The sequence below is a fragment of the Spermophilus citellus genome (assembly GCF_964194105.1).
Source record: "Spermophilus citellus genome assembly, chromosome: 11".
Classification (NCBI taxonomy): domain Eukaryota; kingdom Metazoa; phylum Chordata; class Mammalia; order Rodentia; family Sciuridae; genus Spermophilus; species Spermophilus citellus.
In genome coordinates, this window is record NC_138192.1 from 66,518,495 (window position 1) to 66,536,012 (window position 17,518).

General features: G+C 34.4%; 1 protein-coding gene across 2 annotated transcripts in view; it reads right to left on the minus strand.

Annotated features, from left to right (window-relative positions):
* Positions 1–236: 236 nt before the first annotated feature.
* Positions 237–17,518, minus strand: part of KCNH7 (potassium voltage-gated channel subfamily H member 7) — a gene marked incomplete at both ends in the record, with an annotated part of 466,478 nt that continues 449,196 nt past the window's right edge. The window contains 4 exons of one of the 2 annotated variants that reach the window (XM_081261820.1): positions 237–503; positions 3,805–3,997; positions 10,298–10,466; positions 15,584–15,847. In XM_081261820.1, coding sequence (XP_081117946.1) covers positions 237–503; positions 3,805–3,997; positions 10,298–10,466; positions 15,584–15,847 — 893 coding nt within the window. The remainder of the gene's footprint in view (positions 504–3,804; positions 3,998–10,297; positions 10,467–15,583; positions 15,848–17,518) is intronic. The other variant, XM_081261819.1, reaches the window with a different exon arrangement.

The following is a 17,518-nucleotide window of genomic DNA, read 5'->3' on the forward strand; positions in this document are numbered from 1 at the left end:
AAGGTGCCTTGAGATGCTGGCAGTTTTAACAATTGGAACCAAAAGTTCTTAGGTATATTTACATCTTAACTGCTCAATTTTACCTTATAAGCTTCAATTTAGGAAAAATATACAGTACTTTTGCATATAATGGTACCTTGTGAGCCCCTGAGTCAAGTAGAGAGGATTTAAATACAAAAAGGAAAACAGCCATTAAAAGCACTTACATTGTATGTGGAGTAAATAATACAAAATGATTATTTCCCTGGAAGACCAGGATCAGAAACATGCCTATGAAGACCCAAGATTCCTACAGTGCTTAAGGAAGAATCTGGCAAAGAAGGATGCCTTATTGGGTGAAGGTAAGTTTTTCTTTGTCGCAGGTGAAGCTCTAAAGAGACATCACTGTCTTGTTTTAAAAGTGAAGTCAAGTTGTCTTCTGAAGCTGTGTTCAGATGCACCCCACTTGAGAGGGATTCTTTGGATTTAAGTTTGGATTTTTCAAGGTCTAGAAATTCAGGACACTGATAGAAAGAAAAGAAAACACATTTTTATAATTCACACCAACAGTCATCTAAAATTATATTTATAAAATTCCAGTAATTTTCCACCGTTAATCTTACCAGTGGTATTAAATTAACCCATGTTAAAAAATTAACCCACATTTTTATCCTACAATAAAAAGACATTGGATGCCCCATGATCAGTTTAGATAATCCTTAAACAACAATTCCAAGAACTTTAATTTTACTCAGATATCAAAATGATCAGATTAAAAAAAATCTCGCTTTGAATTTTTTAAATCAGTTTAACTCAAAATTTAAGGCCAAGATGTAATGGAAATTATGGCCACTTGGTGACTAGATCTGTTGGGGAGGAAAGAAGAGAAATAAGAAAGGAAGTAAAATCATCACACTCATCAGATGATACTATTTGAATCCCCTGTAAATAAAAAAATACATAGTTTTACATGTTTCCCTTCCATTAAAAACTAAAGATAAATTAATGCCTATTTTCATATTTTAGAAAGATTGCTATTATTTTCCTTCTGGCACATTACCTTCTGTTATTAATGTGATTTCATTTCCTAGAATGTTTTAGAGTAACTTCCCAAACATTTAAAAAAAAAAATTTACAAGGTTATTCTATAAATCCTTATTGAAATCATCATTTTTTAGTATGATTTGGCCGTGATGTTTAAGTATTTAAAGCTAATGCCCAACATGGAATTCCGATGGAGTTAAACTTTTCATATTAAAAAATTCAAAAGGAAAATTAAGAAGTTCAGAATAACCAAAGCAATCTTTAGGGAGAAAAGTAAAGCAGGAGCATCACAATAACCAACCTTAAATTATACTATAGAGATATAGTAACAAAAACAGCATGGTATTGGCACCAAAACAGATATAAAGACCAATGAAACAGAGGACACCGAGACAAACTCACATATATACAGTTATTTCATACTAGACAAAGGTGCCATAAACCTACACTGGAGAAAAGATAGCCTCTTCAACAAAGGGTGCTGGTGAGACAGGAGCAAAGGACAGGTAGTCAGTATAGATAGTAAATGATCTAAATCATCCCAAGATGAGTACTGATCACCAAAGAAAAGGAAAGGAGTTGCTGACACCTCCTGAACACTTCCCTGGCTCAACAGGTTGCTAACACCTCTGGGGAATCACACATTCTACCACTAGAAGTTGCTAATGATTATCCCCTGGGCTGTTCCTTTTTGCCCTTAGGCATCTACACAGGAAAGAAAGAGAAGGTTAGAGAGGGAGGAAGACAAGGAGGGAGAAGAAATCTGGGATCTACAAAACAGACAGACACACCCACTCCTGCGGGCACCCAGAAGCCTGCTCTCTCTGTTCTGTCTCTTAAATAAAACTTGCTTTCTATGCTTCTCTTGGCATTTCTCACTTGTTTAATCTTTCAACACAAGGGAAATGAGGACCTTAACCTGATTTCCAAGACCTGTATCACTGTGAAAACTGGAAATCCATATGTAGTAGAATGAAATTAAGCCCCTATTTCTCACCCTGCACGAAACTGAACTCAATGTGGATCAAGGACCTAGGCATTCAGTACAGAGACACTCTGCACCTACTAGAAGAAAATGTAGGCCCAACTCTGTTATGTCAGCTTAGAAACTGAATTCTTCCACAAGACTCCTAAAGGGCAATAAGTAAAATGAAGACTCAATAAATGAGATGGTGTCAAACTAAGAAGCTTCTTCACAGCAAAGGAAACAAGAATGTGAAGAGAGAGCCTACAGAGTGGGAGAAAATCTTTGCCAGCTGTACCTCAGATACAGCATTATTCTCCAGGATACATATAGAACTCAAAAAACTTAACAGCAGAAAAACAAATAACCCAATCAATAAATGGGCAATAAAACTGAACAGGCACTTCATAGAAGAAGGAATATGAATGGTCAGCAAATATATGAAAAAATGTTCAACATCTCTAGCAACTAGAGACATGCAAATTAAAACTATACTGAGATTTCATCTCATTCCAGTCGGAATGGCAATTATCAAGAATACAAGTAACAATAATTATGTTGGAAAGGATGCAGTGAAAAGGTTCACTCATACATTGCTGTTGGGACTTCAAATTGGTGTGATTACTATGGAAAGCAGTAGGAGATTCCTTAGAAAACTTGGAATGGAATCATCATTTGACCCAGTTATCCTACTCCTCGGCTAATAACCCAAAGACTTAAAAGTCAGCATACTATGGTGACACAGCCACATCAATGTTTATAGAAGCTCAATTCACAATAGCCAAGATAAGGAACCAACCTAGGTGCTCTCCAGCAGATGAACAGTAAAGAAAATATGGTTTATATACATGATGGAATATTATTAAGCCATAAATAAAAATGAAATTGTGGCATTTGCTGATAAATGAATAGAACTGGAGACTATCATGTTATGTGAAATAAGTCAGTCCCCCCCAAAAAAAAAGGCAGAATGTTTTCTTTGATATATGAATGCTAAGACACAATAAGGGGGTTGAATAGAAGTTCATTGGATTAGACAAAGGAGAATGAAGGCCAGGGAAAGTGGATGGGAATAGGAAAGACAGTAGAATGAATTGGACATAACTTTCTTATGTTCATATATGAATACAGAACCAGTGAAAGCCCACATCATGTACAACCAAAAAAATGGGATCCTAATTAGAGTAAGTTATATTCCATGTATGTGTAATATGTCAAAATACACCCTAGTGTCATAAATATCTAAAAAGAATAATAAAAATCAAAAGGGTCCTCTTGGAGAGCTTTGGAGACAAAGGGTATTTCATAATCTCCCTTTTTCCATGTGTATCATACTGGTGAAAAAATTTAGACATCTCTGGTGGGTAGGGCACAGACTGTGATAATTTTCTGTGCTTGAACCTCAGTTTGTAATCTGGCCAACTGTGAATTCTTTTCTTCCAGAGATCCCTCCCTTCTCCCCCTCCCCCATCCTTAGCAGTGTAGTGAATGACCTGCTTTTTTCTCTGATGCACTTTTTCGATCTAGAATTATTCCTTAGCTTTCAAATCTCTATAGCATGTAAATCACCTAGGTTGATTCTGAAAAGAGCATTTGCTTTAAAAAAATGCTGGTGTTTAAAATTATTCTTCTGTGTCCATTTTCTGTCTTCAAAGGCACATCATGCAGATTACAGAGCCCATTTTCAGAAATCCTAATTGAGTAGAAAGAGTGGTAGAGACGGAAATCTGTTTTCCACAGCATCCAAGGTAACTTATTCAAATGGTCTCTGGAAACACTTTAAGAAATACTCGTGGTGGAACAGCATCTACACTTACTTGTGAGGAAGGGCTGAAACTTCGGTCAGTCTTAATGGATGCTATGGGATGGCTGGTTCTCATCATGCGGAGGATGGGTCTCTGATACTCTGTTCCTGCAGTTACCATACTGTAGGCTGGGGGGACCACAGTAGTTTGTTTCTGCAGCAGCTGTAAGATGGTCTGGATATCAGCAGTCATTTGGGATTCAAGTCTGTAGACCAGACAGAAAAAGGAGAAAGAGTCCTAAAATAGTCCAGAATTGCAAGAGCATCTGAGCAAACTTTAGCACTTACCAACCAAGACGACATGGCCTGCTTTAAACAAGAAGAACAGGAGAGGGAGCACAGGGATGCTTTCTTAGCTGATAATCTGTGTCTCACTAATGATTCCAACAAAGACCATTACTTTCCTGCTCATTTTAAGAGAATCAATAGAAATACAAATGAAAAGACTGTATTTTTACTAATGTTTATTGATTTCAAAATGTAAAACATGCTGAGAATCTCTTTTTAAATAGTAATTATCTTTGCTTTTTTATCAGGCTTTACTCAATTTTTTGTGAATACTTTGTTTATTCTTTAAAAGAGAGACTAGCAGCACATTTCTTTCACAGTTACAAGAATCTCAAGAAAATTTCTTAAGTGTTTCAAATTTATATTATTGTTAATTAATCTTGCCCTTCTATTCATAGCAAGCATTGTATATTACTCATTGTATTCTTTCTTTGATGTTAAATGCTAAATTCCTTTTCCCCTCTACAGGGAATTGATATTTAAGAAGCAAATGAAATGTAAAAATTCACTTGCTTCTATGTCCCTTCAGGCTTGAGCAACATCCAGTATGACCATTGTTTTCTAGAAAGCTCATGAGTAGCTCACTGGCTTATTAATTTCATTCTAATTTTAAATTAAAATTTAAAGGCATATGGCAAATACAATCAGTCTGATTCCCCTCTGCTGTGTGGATTAACACTATTGAATACAGAAAAAAAATTCATGGGCATAAAAACAGAAAATTTGGACCATATGCCTCTATAGAAAGTTCTTCTAGCTATTTTTGCTTACTGTTTTACCTATGAATTAAAAAATGCAATGAAAAGGTAATGCTATAGAGTGAATTAGTCTGTGATTTGAAAGAAAGCAACGAAACCTAGAAAAATGAGAAAAGATCAGTATTTTCTTTTTACTTTTTAATATTAACACTCCAGATCTTCCTGCTGAGAATCATAATTATGTATTCTTAAAAGTTTTCTATAATTGATAAAATATATAGCCAGATAACTCAGTGTCTTCTAAGCCAATAGCTTAAAGTACACCTGATTATGCCTTGCAAGTACCAACACCACACACCAAAAAGGGATGTTGAATTTTCAACTGGTTCATCTACTTGTTACCTGAAAGTCTGATCTAATTTTTTATGGTACCAACTAAACATTTTTATTGTTATGAATCAATTTTTCTTTTCATTCTTCGAGGTCCAGCTCAAATTTTATCTGTACCTCCAAATCTTACCATATTTACCTAATACAGAGTTACCTATTCTCTTTTCTGAGCCCCTGAAGAAAAATTTACAAACTTCATCAGAGCTATTTCTGTACAAATTTGTCTCATTTTTAAAATATTTAATAGTTAAAGTGGCTTTTTAACATGGTATTTATTATCATTACCATTATTATCAAGATAGGCCATTGAATATTAAAAGATTTGGGAATACTGAGGTTAAAAATTTCATCCACATGTGGGATTCAAGACACTGGGTAGTGAACAAAAATTAATTTCATTCTAATTTTAAATTAAAATTTAAAGGAAAATGGCAAATACAATCAGTCTGATTCCCCTCTGCTGAGTGTGTTAACACTATTGAGTCTATAAAAATATTTTGAGTTTTTGAGTCCTATAAAAAATCTTTGTTAAACATTAGCAGTCTCTAAGAAACAGGATTTTTTCATCATGGATTTTATCTATTTGAATAATGTCTATGAGAGAAGAATCTATCAGAGGTACTGCTTCAGCATTCACATGCTCAGCAACCTGTGGCACTGAGAGGGCCTCATGCACACAAGAGCAACATGTGCAGTTGAAGTGGCTGTTGCCAGGTGAGACTTGAGACCTTTGGTATTGAAACAATTTAATAAGAGTGTAGACCATTCTATCCACATGACTTGGTTGTCTATTCTAGGAATACTTTGCCTGGGAAAAATAAGACTACACCAGTAAATAACTTCACTAGTTCAGGAATTTTCTACAAATAAATTCACTGGAGAGAACTGTTTGCTCATCAGAAGCCTCTTATACATCCAAACTTAATTCGTCAGACTTGCTTCAAGATTCTCATCCCCCACTGTGCCTGTCACTCTGAATGGCTGATGTCATGAATTTGCCCAATTTCAATAAGTTGGGACATAACTTTCTGATGTACAAAACCAGTGAAACCTTGACAAGCCCAAACACAAAGTCCTGTAAATATCCTACTTCTTACCACTGAGCCTTGGTCTTGTGAATGGTCTCCTGTCTGCACTGATTTTGAATACTTAGTTTTGTCTTGTTAATTGGTTACCTGAAATTTGGAGTAGTTTGAAAAAGGGGAGGTGTAGTAAAAAGTTTCTTTACTATACATAGAATTGTATTTTTATGTTTTATGACTAGAGTCTATTGGCTTAATTACAATGGACTCTTTTATTGAAACCTGATAATGTGCTTTATTCAGGAGGAATTACAGAGAATTAGACAATAATTCAGCTTGTTCTTGGTCTTTAAAACAGAAAATAACCTAGTTTTAGAATTTTATTTTTTGTCAAGATAGCCATAAAGTTGTAGAAAATGTATATTTTCATATACTCATTCAAAGACCAACTTTTTACCAGGAATTGTAATAGGTAGAAAGTCAGGTGAGAACATGAAGGAGAATAAATATGGAATCTGATCTCTCAGTGCTGTCAGGAGCTGATTGCTTAGAGAGGAAAAATGAAGGAAGTGCATAAATAACTAACACTAGATGAAGCAGGTGCTCAATGTCATACTAGAGGCATAGAGACAAATTGCTCTGGATGTTCTGCAGTGGAAGGAGTCATTACTCAATTTTTACATTTTCTAATTCTCCTTTCTCAAAGTGTCTCCCTAAACCAGAAACATTGGACATCCCTGGGAGCTTGTTAGAATGTGGTGTCTGCCAGCTCTAGACTCATCAATCCACTTAGAAACTGCATTTTAACAAGACACCCAGGTGATACCAATGCATATTAAAGTTTGAGAAGTACTGCTGAAGAATCAAGTCTTAATAATCTATCTAATCATGTCTATATCTAGGCTATATATGTATATATTCTTATATACACATATATAAACACATACATATGTACATATAAGTTAACCTATGTAAACCTTTAACCCTACATATAGTTTAGCCTTAAAGAAGAAAAGAGGCAGTAGCAAGGACTGGTTCAAAATCGACCATTTATGTTTGTTTTTATTGCATTGTGGCTTGAATATTGTGTTTGGATGAGATGGTGGTGTAAGAACTCAGTTTTACATTTGAACAAATGCCAAAGTCAAATAGGGTATACTCAACTCTGGAACGTGTCCCAAGATTCTACCTCTGCAAAGCAGAGCCTAAGTTAAGCCGCCTTCTTCAAATTTGTTTCCCTTACATTTGTCTTACAGAACAAAGTGGAATTTGGAGATGTCAGTGCACTAAACATGAAACTTTTTAAATTTTAAAATAAGCTAAACTGACTTAGGAAATAAAATGTTTGTAAAAATATTAAAGAGAGAAAAAAACTAGAAGTAGTAACGGTGATAACAATTCAAAACATGTTCAGAAAGCACATACATATGCTGGGAATATGTTAAAAGATATTTAATTCTGTTATGACTGTGGAAAATTCATACAATAATAATATACTAGCTGGATGTGGTGGTGCACACCTGTAATCCCAGTAACTTGGGAGGCTAAGGAAGGAGAGTCACAAGTTTAAGGCCACCATCAGCAGTTTAGTGAGACCTTAAGTGACAGTGAAAATCTGTCTCAAAATTGAAAAAGAAAACTGAGATGTAATTCAGTTGTAAAGCACCCCTGGGTTTAATTCCCAGTGATAGATATATATATATATATATATATATATATATATACATATATATATATATATATATATATATATATATATATATATACATATATATATATATATATATATAAGTTTTTCATACACACACATACACAGACAACAAGGAGTCACTGAAATCTCAATTTTAGTCCTAAAGGAAGGTTCAAGCCCAGAAATATATGTGAAATAAGAGAATACACTCAAATGAACACTAGTAATAGAGCTGAAGTTCACTGATGATCAAATTTTATCTAGCCTTTTTTTTTTAATCTATGCTACCTTTGGCATAGCAGGTATAGTCTCTATATATGATCAGCCCTCTGTATCTTTATGTTCTGCATTAGAAAATCAATTGAGCACATAATAAATATATTTGAAAATAAATTGCATTTTTATTGGACACAACAAGACTTTTTTCTTGCCATTATTCACTAAACAACACACTATACCAATTATTTACATGGTATTTACTTTTTCTTAGATACTATAAGTAATCTGGAGATTATTTAAAGCATATGGGATGATGTGTACAGGTTATATGCAGATACTATGCTATTTTACACAAGGGATTGAGCATCAAGGGATCCTGGTACCCAAAGGCGGTCCTGGAACCAATCCCCATTGAATACTAAGAGATGATCATGTATTAATTCTCTCCATACAAAAGCACTGCAAGCAGGTTTGAGTAAAAATAGGAAATTGAGAGTAGGAAAGTTTAAATTACTACCCAGTCATTCTGTAAATAGTTAAATAACCTAGTTAAGAATTTTACCTAGGTTAACTAATTTGTACTGTGTTGGCACTGTGCCAAAGAAATCACTGCTGCCCCTGTCATTCACCATTTACTCACGTTTTTAACCACCACCACCACTACCACTACCACCAACATAAATAAAATGCATAGAAAATATTAATCATAGATAGTAAGTAAAGCCATAGTTTATGTGGTATAGGCAAAACTCAGATGTGCTAACTACAGATGGGTAAACAAGGAGCTTGTTAGACACGGGCAGAATCACAAGATATATTAAATATACACATTCATGATACTACTCAGCAAGGTATAACAAAGAAAAAATAGAAATGGGATGTACTCAACAAGAGATGGAAAGAATAAATTTTTCTCATTTTGCCTCCGGGAAGACAACTATCCCACACACATTAAACCATCTGTTAGGGTCACCCAGTGTTTCATTCTGGCTCTCCATGTGGTCTACCTACAAAAGGCCAGTAAAACACATGGCTGTTGTACAGGCTAATTAAAGGACCACAGCAGTGATCAGGTGTGTCAGGCCTTGCATTTCTATTATAGAAACAATGCATTACATCAGCACAAGAGATTTGGGTTTCTGTCTCTGGAGAAAGGTCAATTCTGGTCCTTGTACTATGGACATTGAGAGCTGATGTGGCAGATTTAAGAACACTGTCTAAATCAGGATTCAGGTAGTGTGGTTATTTTTTTTTAATATTGTTTTTTGTTATACATGGACACAGTATCTTTGTTTATTCATTTTTATGTGCTGCTGAGAATCAAACCAAGTGCCCCACACATGCCAGGCAAGCACTCTGCCACTGAGTCACAACTCCAGCCCTAGTGTGGTTATTTTACCATGTTTGCACTTATTTAAAATGAATCAATTACCCCATGTAGTTCTTAAATCCTGTGATTTGAGCATTTTAACTTAGTCCATGCAGTTTTGGCTATGGCTACTGGGAGAACTTGCCATCTGGTATATTTGAAAGCTACCATTGGGTCAAGGTAAATTCCCAAATGAAACACAAAACAGCTACTGAGTCATACTCCAGTCATATCTGTTTTCTGACTCTTTTTAACCAATTTAATTTTAAAAACCCACCCAGACTTCTATGAAATAGTTACCTCCTGCCTAAAACCAAAATTTACTCTTCATATTAATCAGTCTAGATCAAAGATGAAGGAAAATGGAAAAGTTCTGTCTTTAATTTGTGGGATTTTTAATTTATTCACATTTTTTTGACAAATTGACCAAAAACTGTTTGTTTAAATCACTATTTCAGTATTTTAAAAATGCCACAAAACATGGATAAATTACCAGAAACAACTATAAAGTATAAAAGCAGGATTAAAAGCAGAAAGGTGTTAGTTAACAAATTAAATATGAATTACTCTGAGGGGAGGTAGCCAGTGATGGTGATTTACTTAATTTTAAGATAGAGAAAGAAAAAATAGGACATATGTTGCTTAAGATACGAAGTGCAAATAAATGTTCCTTGCAACACAAATTGATAATTCTGTCAGTTTCTAGTCTTATTTTAAATAAGTATGTGTGGAAAATATGGGATTGCAGTAAGAGGAATTTGCTAGAAGCAAAGCTAGACACGTCTAATGGCTTGCATCATACTCTCCTTTTGCTCCACCATTTCTGATACCTGTTAAGTTGCTCTTGAAGCAAATCTAATCTTTGCTCTACTTCTCCATAGGTGAGGTCGCTTTCAGTTTCTGAGATCCCCCAGGCAGCTCGCTGAAGTGCTGAGGGACTACACTCTTCAGGCTGAGCCCTGGCATTGTCTCTTTCCCAGCTTTGCGTGTCAGTGATATCTGTGGAAGAGAGCGAGTTAGACATCGGCTTTCTTTGGCACTCATTTGCCTCATAAACACAGACACTCACAAAACAAGCTGTAAAGGATCTTAGGATATAACCCAGGAGACATAGAACCAAAGTGGTTCATGGACAAGATCAGGGGCCATGACCAATTGGTGGTAGGGTCCTACTCTCATTCTGCCTTCCTTACCTACCACATGCATTTTCATAGCATTAAAATTTTATAGCAGGTCAGGAGTCTTGGTTATGATTTTGTCTTCTTTCTATTTGTGCTAAAAGAAGGTATGGATGGCTGAACATAACAGATTAGAGCACAATGTTTTTGTGCTTTTGAATTCGTGAGGAAATAACATATTTTGTTTATAATGTTTTACTTAACATTTGAGATATTTTGGGCTCTTTCTCACAGCATAGTAAGCATTCTTTATGGTCCGGGAGAAAACTCTTGAGGGAAGTGCTGATCTTCAAGGGTATGTTCTTAGGCAGCCCAATTCAAGGTAGAGCCAAGGAGTCATAAACTATTAAAGAGGAGAAGAGTTTTAAAGTCTTCCCATCCTGTTTCGTTGCTTCTTTGAAGCTTCTTCTGCATTGTATTTTAATATCATCACATTGTTCGCCAATGGGTTTTTGTGTGTGTGTGTGTGTGTGTGGCTCTTTTGTTATGTATATTTTTCTTAATGTACTTTAAACAAACAGCTTATCTGCTCAAGTCCCCCTTTCCAATGTTTTGGGTGCCTGTTATGTGCCAGACACTTTGCTAAATGTGGAGGACTTGAAGAGGAAGGAGACAAAGCCCCTGAACTTGAAAAATTCAGTCTAGCAACTTTGTGATCATTTTTCATCCAGAGATTTATTTTTGAACCTCTTTTAATTTACTCTTTCTCCTAAGATCTGTATTTTCAAACTATCAATATTTGGGGGAAAAATGTATCCTTTCTGTGTTACTTACATACTTTTGATGGTTTTGTTATGCTCTCTTACCCTCTATAAAAATGATTGAAGGGTTGAAAAATAAAACCTATGAAAAGATAAGAATAAAGTTGGGAGCTTATTTAAGAGATAAAGAAAAAAATATATATATTTCCCTTTGGGAAGACTGATGGAAGGGAAGGATTATGTCAAGCTGGTATTCCCTTTCACATGGAAATAGATTTGAATTAGAGAAAGTGATTTGGTTTTGATATAAAGACTTAAAATCTTGGCAAATTCCTATGATTAGACATTGAGAAAAATTACATGGTTATGGATTTATACTCTTAGTGATTTAAAAATTTCAATAGAAAGTAACTGAATTGGCCAGAATTAGCTATGATTCTAGAAATGGAGAACAGAACTGTAAGACTTCTTTCCCCATAGATTCTCTAAAAGTACAGTCAGAGAGCTCAAGTGCACCCTTTTCAATAAGTAGCAGACAAAAGAACAACAAAGTTTATATTCTTTCTCTATGGATTTTCCCCCACTATCTTTTATCATTGAATACACAGAAATTTTTCTAATGAGGTGCCTATAATTTCAGTCTCAGGGAGAGGAAGCTTTTACAAAGCATTTAAGCATATCCAAAGATAGCATGAGAAAAATATAAGACCAGGTTCCTTGCTCTGTGGAAACGGGTAACAGATCTCACAGAACTTACAAGGAACACCAGAAAAACTCCTGATTATGGCTTCCTTACTGATTCTGGTATTTAGCTTTGGTTTAGAGAGTGACAGCTTATTTTTTCTTTTGATATTTTACCAAACATGACAAAATGTAACTTAACATAGAAAAATTATATTGCTGGAGTTTTAAGTAATTTATCAGCAGATTTTTACTGAGAAGTATGACTTTTTGTCACAGAAATGTGAACCAATTTAAGACGCAAAATGATAATATAACAGTAAACCAGGTTTCAACTTTGGGCTAGCAATGCCAAGTAAGCATCAGAACACATACAAATGTTTTGGTGCTGCCAACACTTGTCCCTGTCTAGTCCTGATAGCCAGTTCATGTATGAACATTTCTTCAGAGAAGACAAGAACTGATAGGATTAAAATTACATATTTATGTTCATAAGCTTAGTGCCAAAAAAGTATACAGCATTTCTGCATATGCTTAACAGCTCTCTCCTTTTCAAATCCTATGTAATAAATTGATTTTTAAATGACAAGGGTGAATCACATGCAATAAATTATGGAGGATAATATTTTTACTGCAGTGTTCAAGAAAAAAAAGATTATTCTAGCAGAAATGAATAAATATACTGTGAGACAGAAGCTTCCTTGATTATAATTTACTCTTTTATTAAAATCTAGAGATATGTGATTACCTTGTTTTTAACAGGAATATAAAAAATGAGGAGTTCAAAGGGAAATCATGGCTAGTGGTCTTAATCAAATGAACATCCTTGTAGACACTTTCTAAATATAGCATAGAAAAGAATCTGCACTTGGTTGCCTTGGCAAATGTTGCTATAGTTGCAAGATACATTTCTTCAAATGGATGAGCAGAAAGTAAACTAACTTTGCTCTGGTACACAATTTTCCTAGAGTCAACTTTTGACCTCAATGTAAGTAGAATCAGAGTCCACTTAATCTTTTTTTTTTTCTTCCTTTTTCCTTTTTTAGTTTTGCTTTAATGTGCTCTGAATCTCTCTTCTGTTGGATTTAATATGACAAATCCCAGGGAGTGAAATTCCCTATTGATGTTGAAACTAAACTTTGTGGGGATTTTAGTAGTTCAAACTGTGGCAGACACAGCTACATCATACATATTATTAAAGTTTTGAACATTACACAGGATTTTACCTTAAAAGTCAATAGGGAATAAAATCTGCAGTGATTTAGTCTTTAAATTCTCTATTGGTTAATCCTATTAATTAGTCATGTTAACAATCACCCTGATTGAAGTTATATAGCATCAATTACAGTTACTTAATTGACATGCATATTTAGCTTGGCATTTGCAAGATAATTAGTTATTGCCTGCATAGGTACTACATTGAACACTTTTTTAAAATTAACAACTTGGAGATATTAAAATTATTTTGTTTTTTTAGAATACTACTGTTCTTATTGGGTATTTAGAATAGCTAGTTAAAGATTGGAAGAATTAGCATTATATTAGGTGAAGGGCATTAGAATTCATTGTCAGGGAGAATCATTATAATGTCAAATAAAATTCCCCAAATATTTCTTTAAAGACTTGTCATATAGAAGTCTAAAATTCAAGAAGAAAACAACAAAACACTTTTTTTTTTCAGCAGGGCCACATTATGCTGACTTTTGGTATAGTAGAGATTGTTCAACAAGCTCTTCAGAACTTTTGACTTCCATGATACAACCTGTTTCTATTCTTAGTACTTCCCAGAATCCATTTTCATAAATAACTAAAACGGGACATTTGGTAATCACATCTAATATTCCATTCTTCCACTGTGATAAATGAGGTACTATTTTCATTCACTTCATCAAGAATTTTGATTGTCCAGAGGACATTTGCATATATTCTTAGCTTATTTCCATGTGGGATCCTCTTAAAAGCTGATTTGACATGATATGGAAAGTAACTCTGGAAAAATATAAAACCTGAACATCCTAGATTTAATGAAATCTTTGTTGTCAAATATAATCATTTGGAATAATGGTGTGCTCGTAGGTAGTATTTACTTACTCTGTGGTATAATTTTATTATCTTGCCAGGTCAAAACATCTTATTTCTTCCTTCATTTTTGTTATATTCTTTTGATTTTTTTCTTATGCTATCTTAATATTTACATTTTATACATCCAGATACATATTAAATAGTAAAACCAGTGAGAAAATATCAAATAGGTTGGGGATTTTATTTCAGATAAAGTCATTTACAGTTTAATTTGGATAATAATCATAACTAATGAGTTGGTTGGATATTATTATTAGTATGCTTTAAAAATGTGAACTGTGTATTAGTGGATTTGTCAAATCACAATCACATATATCAAGTCACAAAGGGGGCAAGTGACAGATTTGGTTTTAGAATCCAAGAAGTTGGACTCACATCTGTTATGGGTACCACTTAATAGCTATATCTATAGATCTAGCTCCCATTATGCTAAATTAATTGTTCTTCCATGTGATAACTTTTCAAGGTTTCCTCAGTTTCTCATCCTTCAGAATGAAATTTGCATATATTAAACATTATTGGGGCTGGGGATGTGGCTCAAGCGGTAGTGCGCTCTCCTGGCATGCGTTCGGCCTGGGTTCAATCCTCAGCACCACATACAAGCAAAGATGTTGTGTCCGCCAAAAACTAAAAAATAAATATTAAAAATTCTCTCTAAAAAACATTATTACTCATCTCTTGTGTATTTTCTTCAACAAAACACATATATTTCTGTATTCCTTTTAGTAGGGATATTAAACAAAGAAGTCTTATCAAAAATATACTCTATTTCAAGCCAGGCATGATGGTCATGATGATCACACTCCTGTAATCCCAGTGACTCAGGAGGTTGAGGCAGGAGGATTGCAAGTTCAAGGACAGCCTGGGCAGTTTAGTGAGGCCCTAAGCTATTTAGTAAGATGCTGTCTCAAAATAAAAAATAAAAAGGACTCAGGACATAGTTCAGTGGTAAGGTACCTGGCTCCATCCCCAGTACAAAAAAAAAAAAAAAAAAAAAAGGAAAACAGAATATTTCAGGATAGTTTCTTTGGTTTGTCATAATTCAAAGTATGATGTTGTATTGTAATATGATTGCATTTACCTTTGAAGTTATAAAACTATTGGTTTGGGGGTAAGAAATGGGTACAGAAGACATATATAAAGAACTAACCAGTAAAATCTCTTAAAATAGTCGTGGATGCTCTCTCCACATAGGAATCAATTGCATCAACAGGCTTTCAGAAAGCTTTCTACCTATAATTAAGCCTGGTTGGCCACAAATACCTCTCATGCTGACATTGTTTGGAAATATTTGCCACTTATTCCAGAATTATACAAACACTACGTTGCAGATTATCTAAAATCTCAACTCTTTACAGACATGAATTGAAAAAGATTAGATTAACATGTGTTGGTATAGTTCTCAATTTGTGAAAAGTCATTATAGTCTGTTTAGCCCTGAGGAGAGACAACCTGATTCCTGATTCTGGATTACCTTTGCAAGAGTGGCTTTTCTTATTGACATGAATCCTTCCTGAGGTGGGCATTGCTTCTTCGAAATGGAGCCCAGCTGCTTTCCCTGTTCTTGGAGTAGAATCTACTATTCCTGAGAAGAGCGGCTTGTGTTCATCATCAATGGAGGAGATGAAAGATGATGATCTACTTTTTTTCTCTTCAAAGTGTTTTTTGGAACTCTGATAATGTCTTATGGTATCTGCAGAGTCTTCAGGATCATTTGTGCTGCTTTCTTTGCCAAAATCTACAGAAGAAAAGTTATTTTTTAGCAGATAATCAATTGTAAGACGCTATGCATGCTACATATACCAACTAGCTACACACAAACTGCCCTTTTTTGTATTATAAATGTAATTGCTTTGGAGACTTTTTTAAAATAGAGGACTATTAGACTGTCTTAATGAGATAAATCATTCATTTCAAAGTTAAAAGAAAATTTGCAACAGGAAAGTTTAAGTCTCAGAGAAAACTATAGGATAACTTACAAACTTATTTATACATGCTCAACTGTCATTTGTATTCTTAGAATCTGGTGCACTATCTCTTTAGGGAAATGAAAAAGACAAAGGAAAAATATGTCCCAATTCTAAAATATCACCACTATGCAGCTTGTTATTTGTTTTTAACCTCCATGCTTTATCATCTATGGCAGTCACTCACATATTGCAAAGGTCAAAATTGGAAGCCTCCTTGTACTAAAAGCCTGCAAGATGAATTTCAACCTTAGTTCAATGCATTTAATGGCCCCAACATTCCAGAAAGTTTGGTCATGTAGTATAATGCAAAAATATAATGCTTAAATGCAGTAATTGAGGTAAGTTTTACCTAATTACATTAAAGTTTCTAGTGCTTATTGGCTATTTTATACTGAAATGTCAGGATAATTTCAGCCCCTGAAGGTTGTGTTAGAATATATTTCAGCAGAAAAAAAACCTCAGAGACAAATCTTAGGACTTGTTTCTATTAGTGTCCTGGGGAGACAGTATAATTCTCCATCTGGCTTCTGCTAATAACTAACCAACAAAACTCCAAGAGGTCTATCATTTTCTAGAGAAATGGTGAAGACAGTGTCCCCATCTACTCTGTGCCTGGGTGTGCTTACTTTGTTATTTATAGAAGGCCAAATGAATTGATTTAAGGCCACTTCAGAGAAAAATCCAACTGCTTTTTAAAATTCCCATATGGCATAGAAATTAAACAAAGTTTTTCTCTTTATTTTTTAAATCATAATTTAAAATACAAGAAGCCAGAAAGCAGCCCAAGGAAAAAAATGAACAGAGGTTAAAAATAACCTTGAAATGAAATTGTTATTAATGAGTTTATGTTCAGTCAATTAAAGTGTAATCTATAAAATGCAGATTGCTTAATTTATTTTAAGATTTCACACTTTCTCTTTAATCCCAACATTGCCAAGAAAACCACAGACTTTCCAGTCCCAAGTATAACAGAAGTCATCATTGATTACTCCACATATATGTCTCGGATCAACCACTGATCTAATTGGCTATATATGTTCAGATCAGCTATTCTTAGAGACATGTTTCTCCATTGTCTCTAACACAGCTCTAATTAAAAGTCAATCTTGTCCTCTTCCTCCCCATTTTCTTTATCTTAAACATCTTCCTTCTTCCAAAGCTCTCTGAAAATTTGGTCAACATTCTCCACTTCTTGAACACATCATTTCATTTCTCAAAAGATAGTAGCTACCAATTTCATGTTAGGAGATTTTTTTTAAAGGGGGTGGGGTGGGGGGGGGTGGAGGGAGCTTCACATATCATTATATCAAATCAGTGAATTTCAGGGATTTTCCTCCAAGTAAACCATATTGTAGTCCATGGCTTAAATACCAGTGGGATTTGAACCAACCTGGATTTTTCATCTTCTTTCCCAACAGAATCAAATATAAACTGAATTA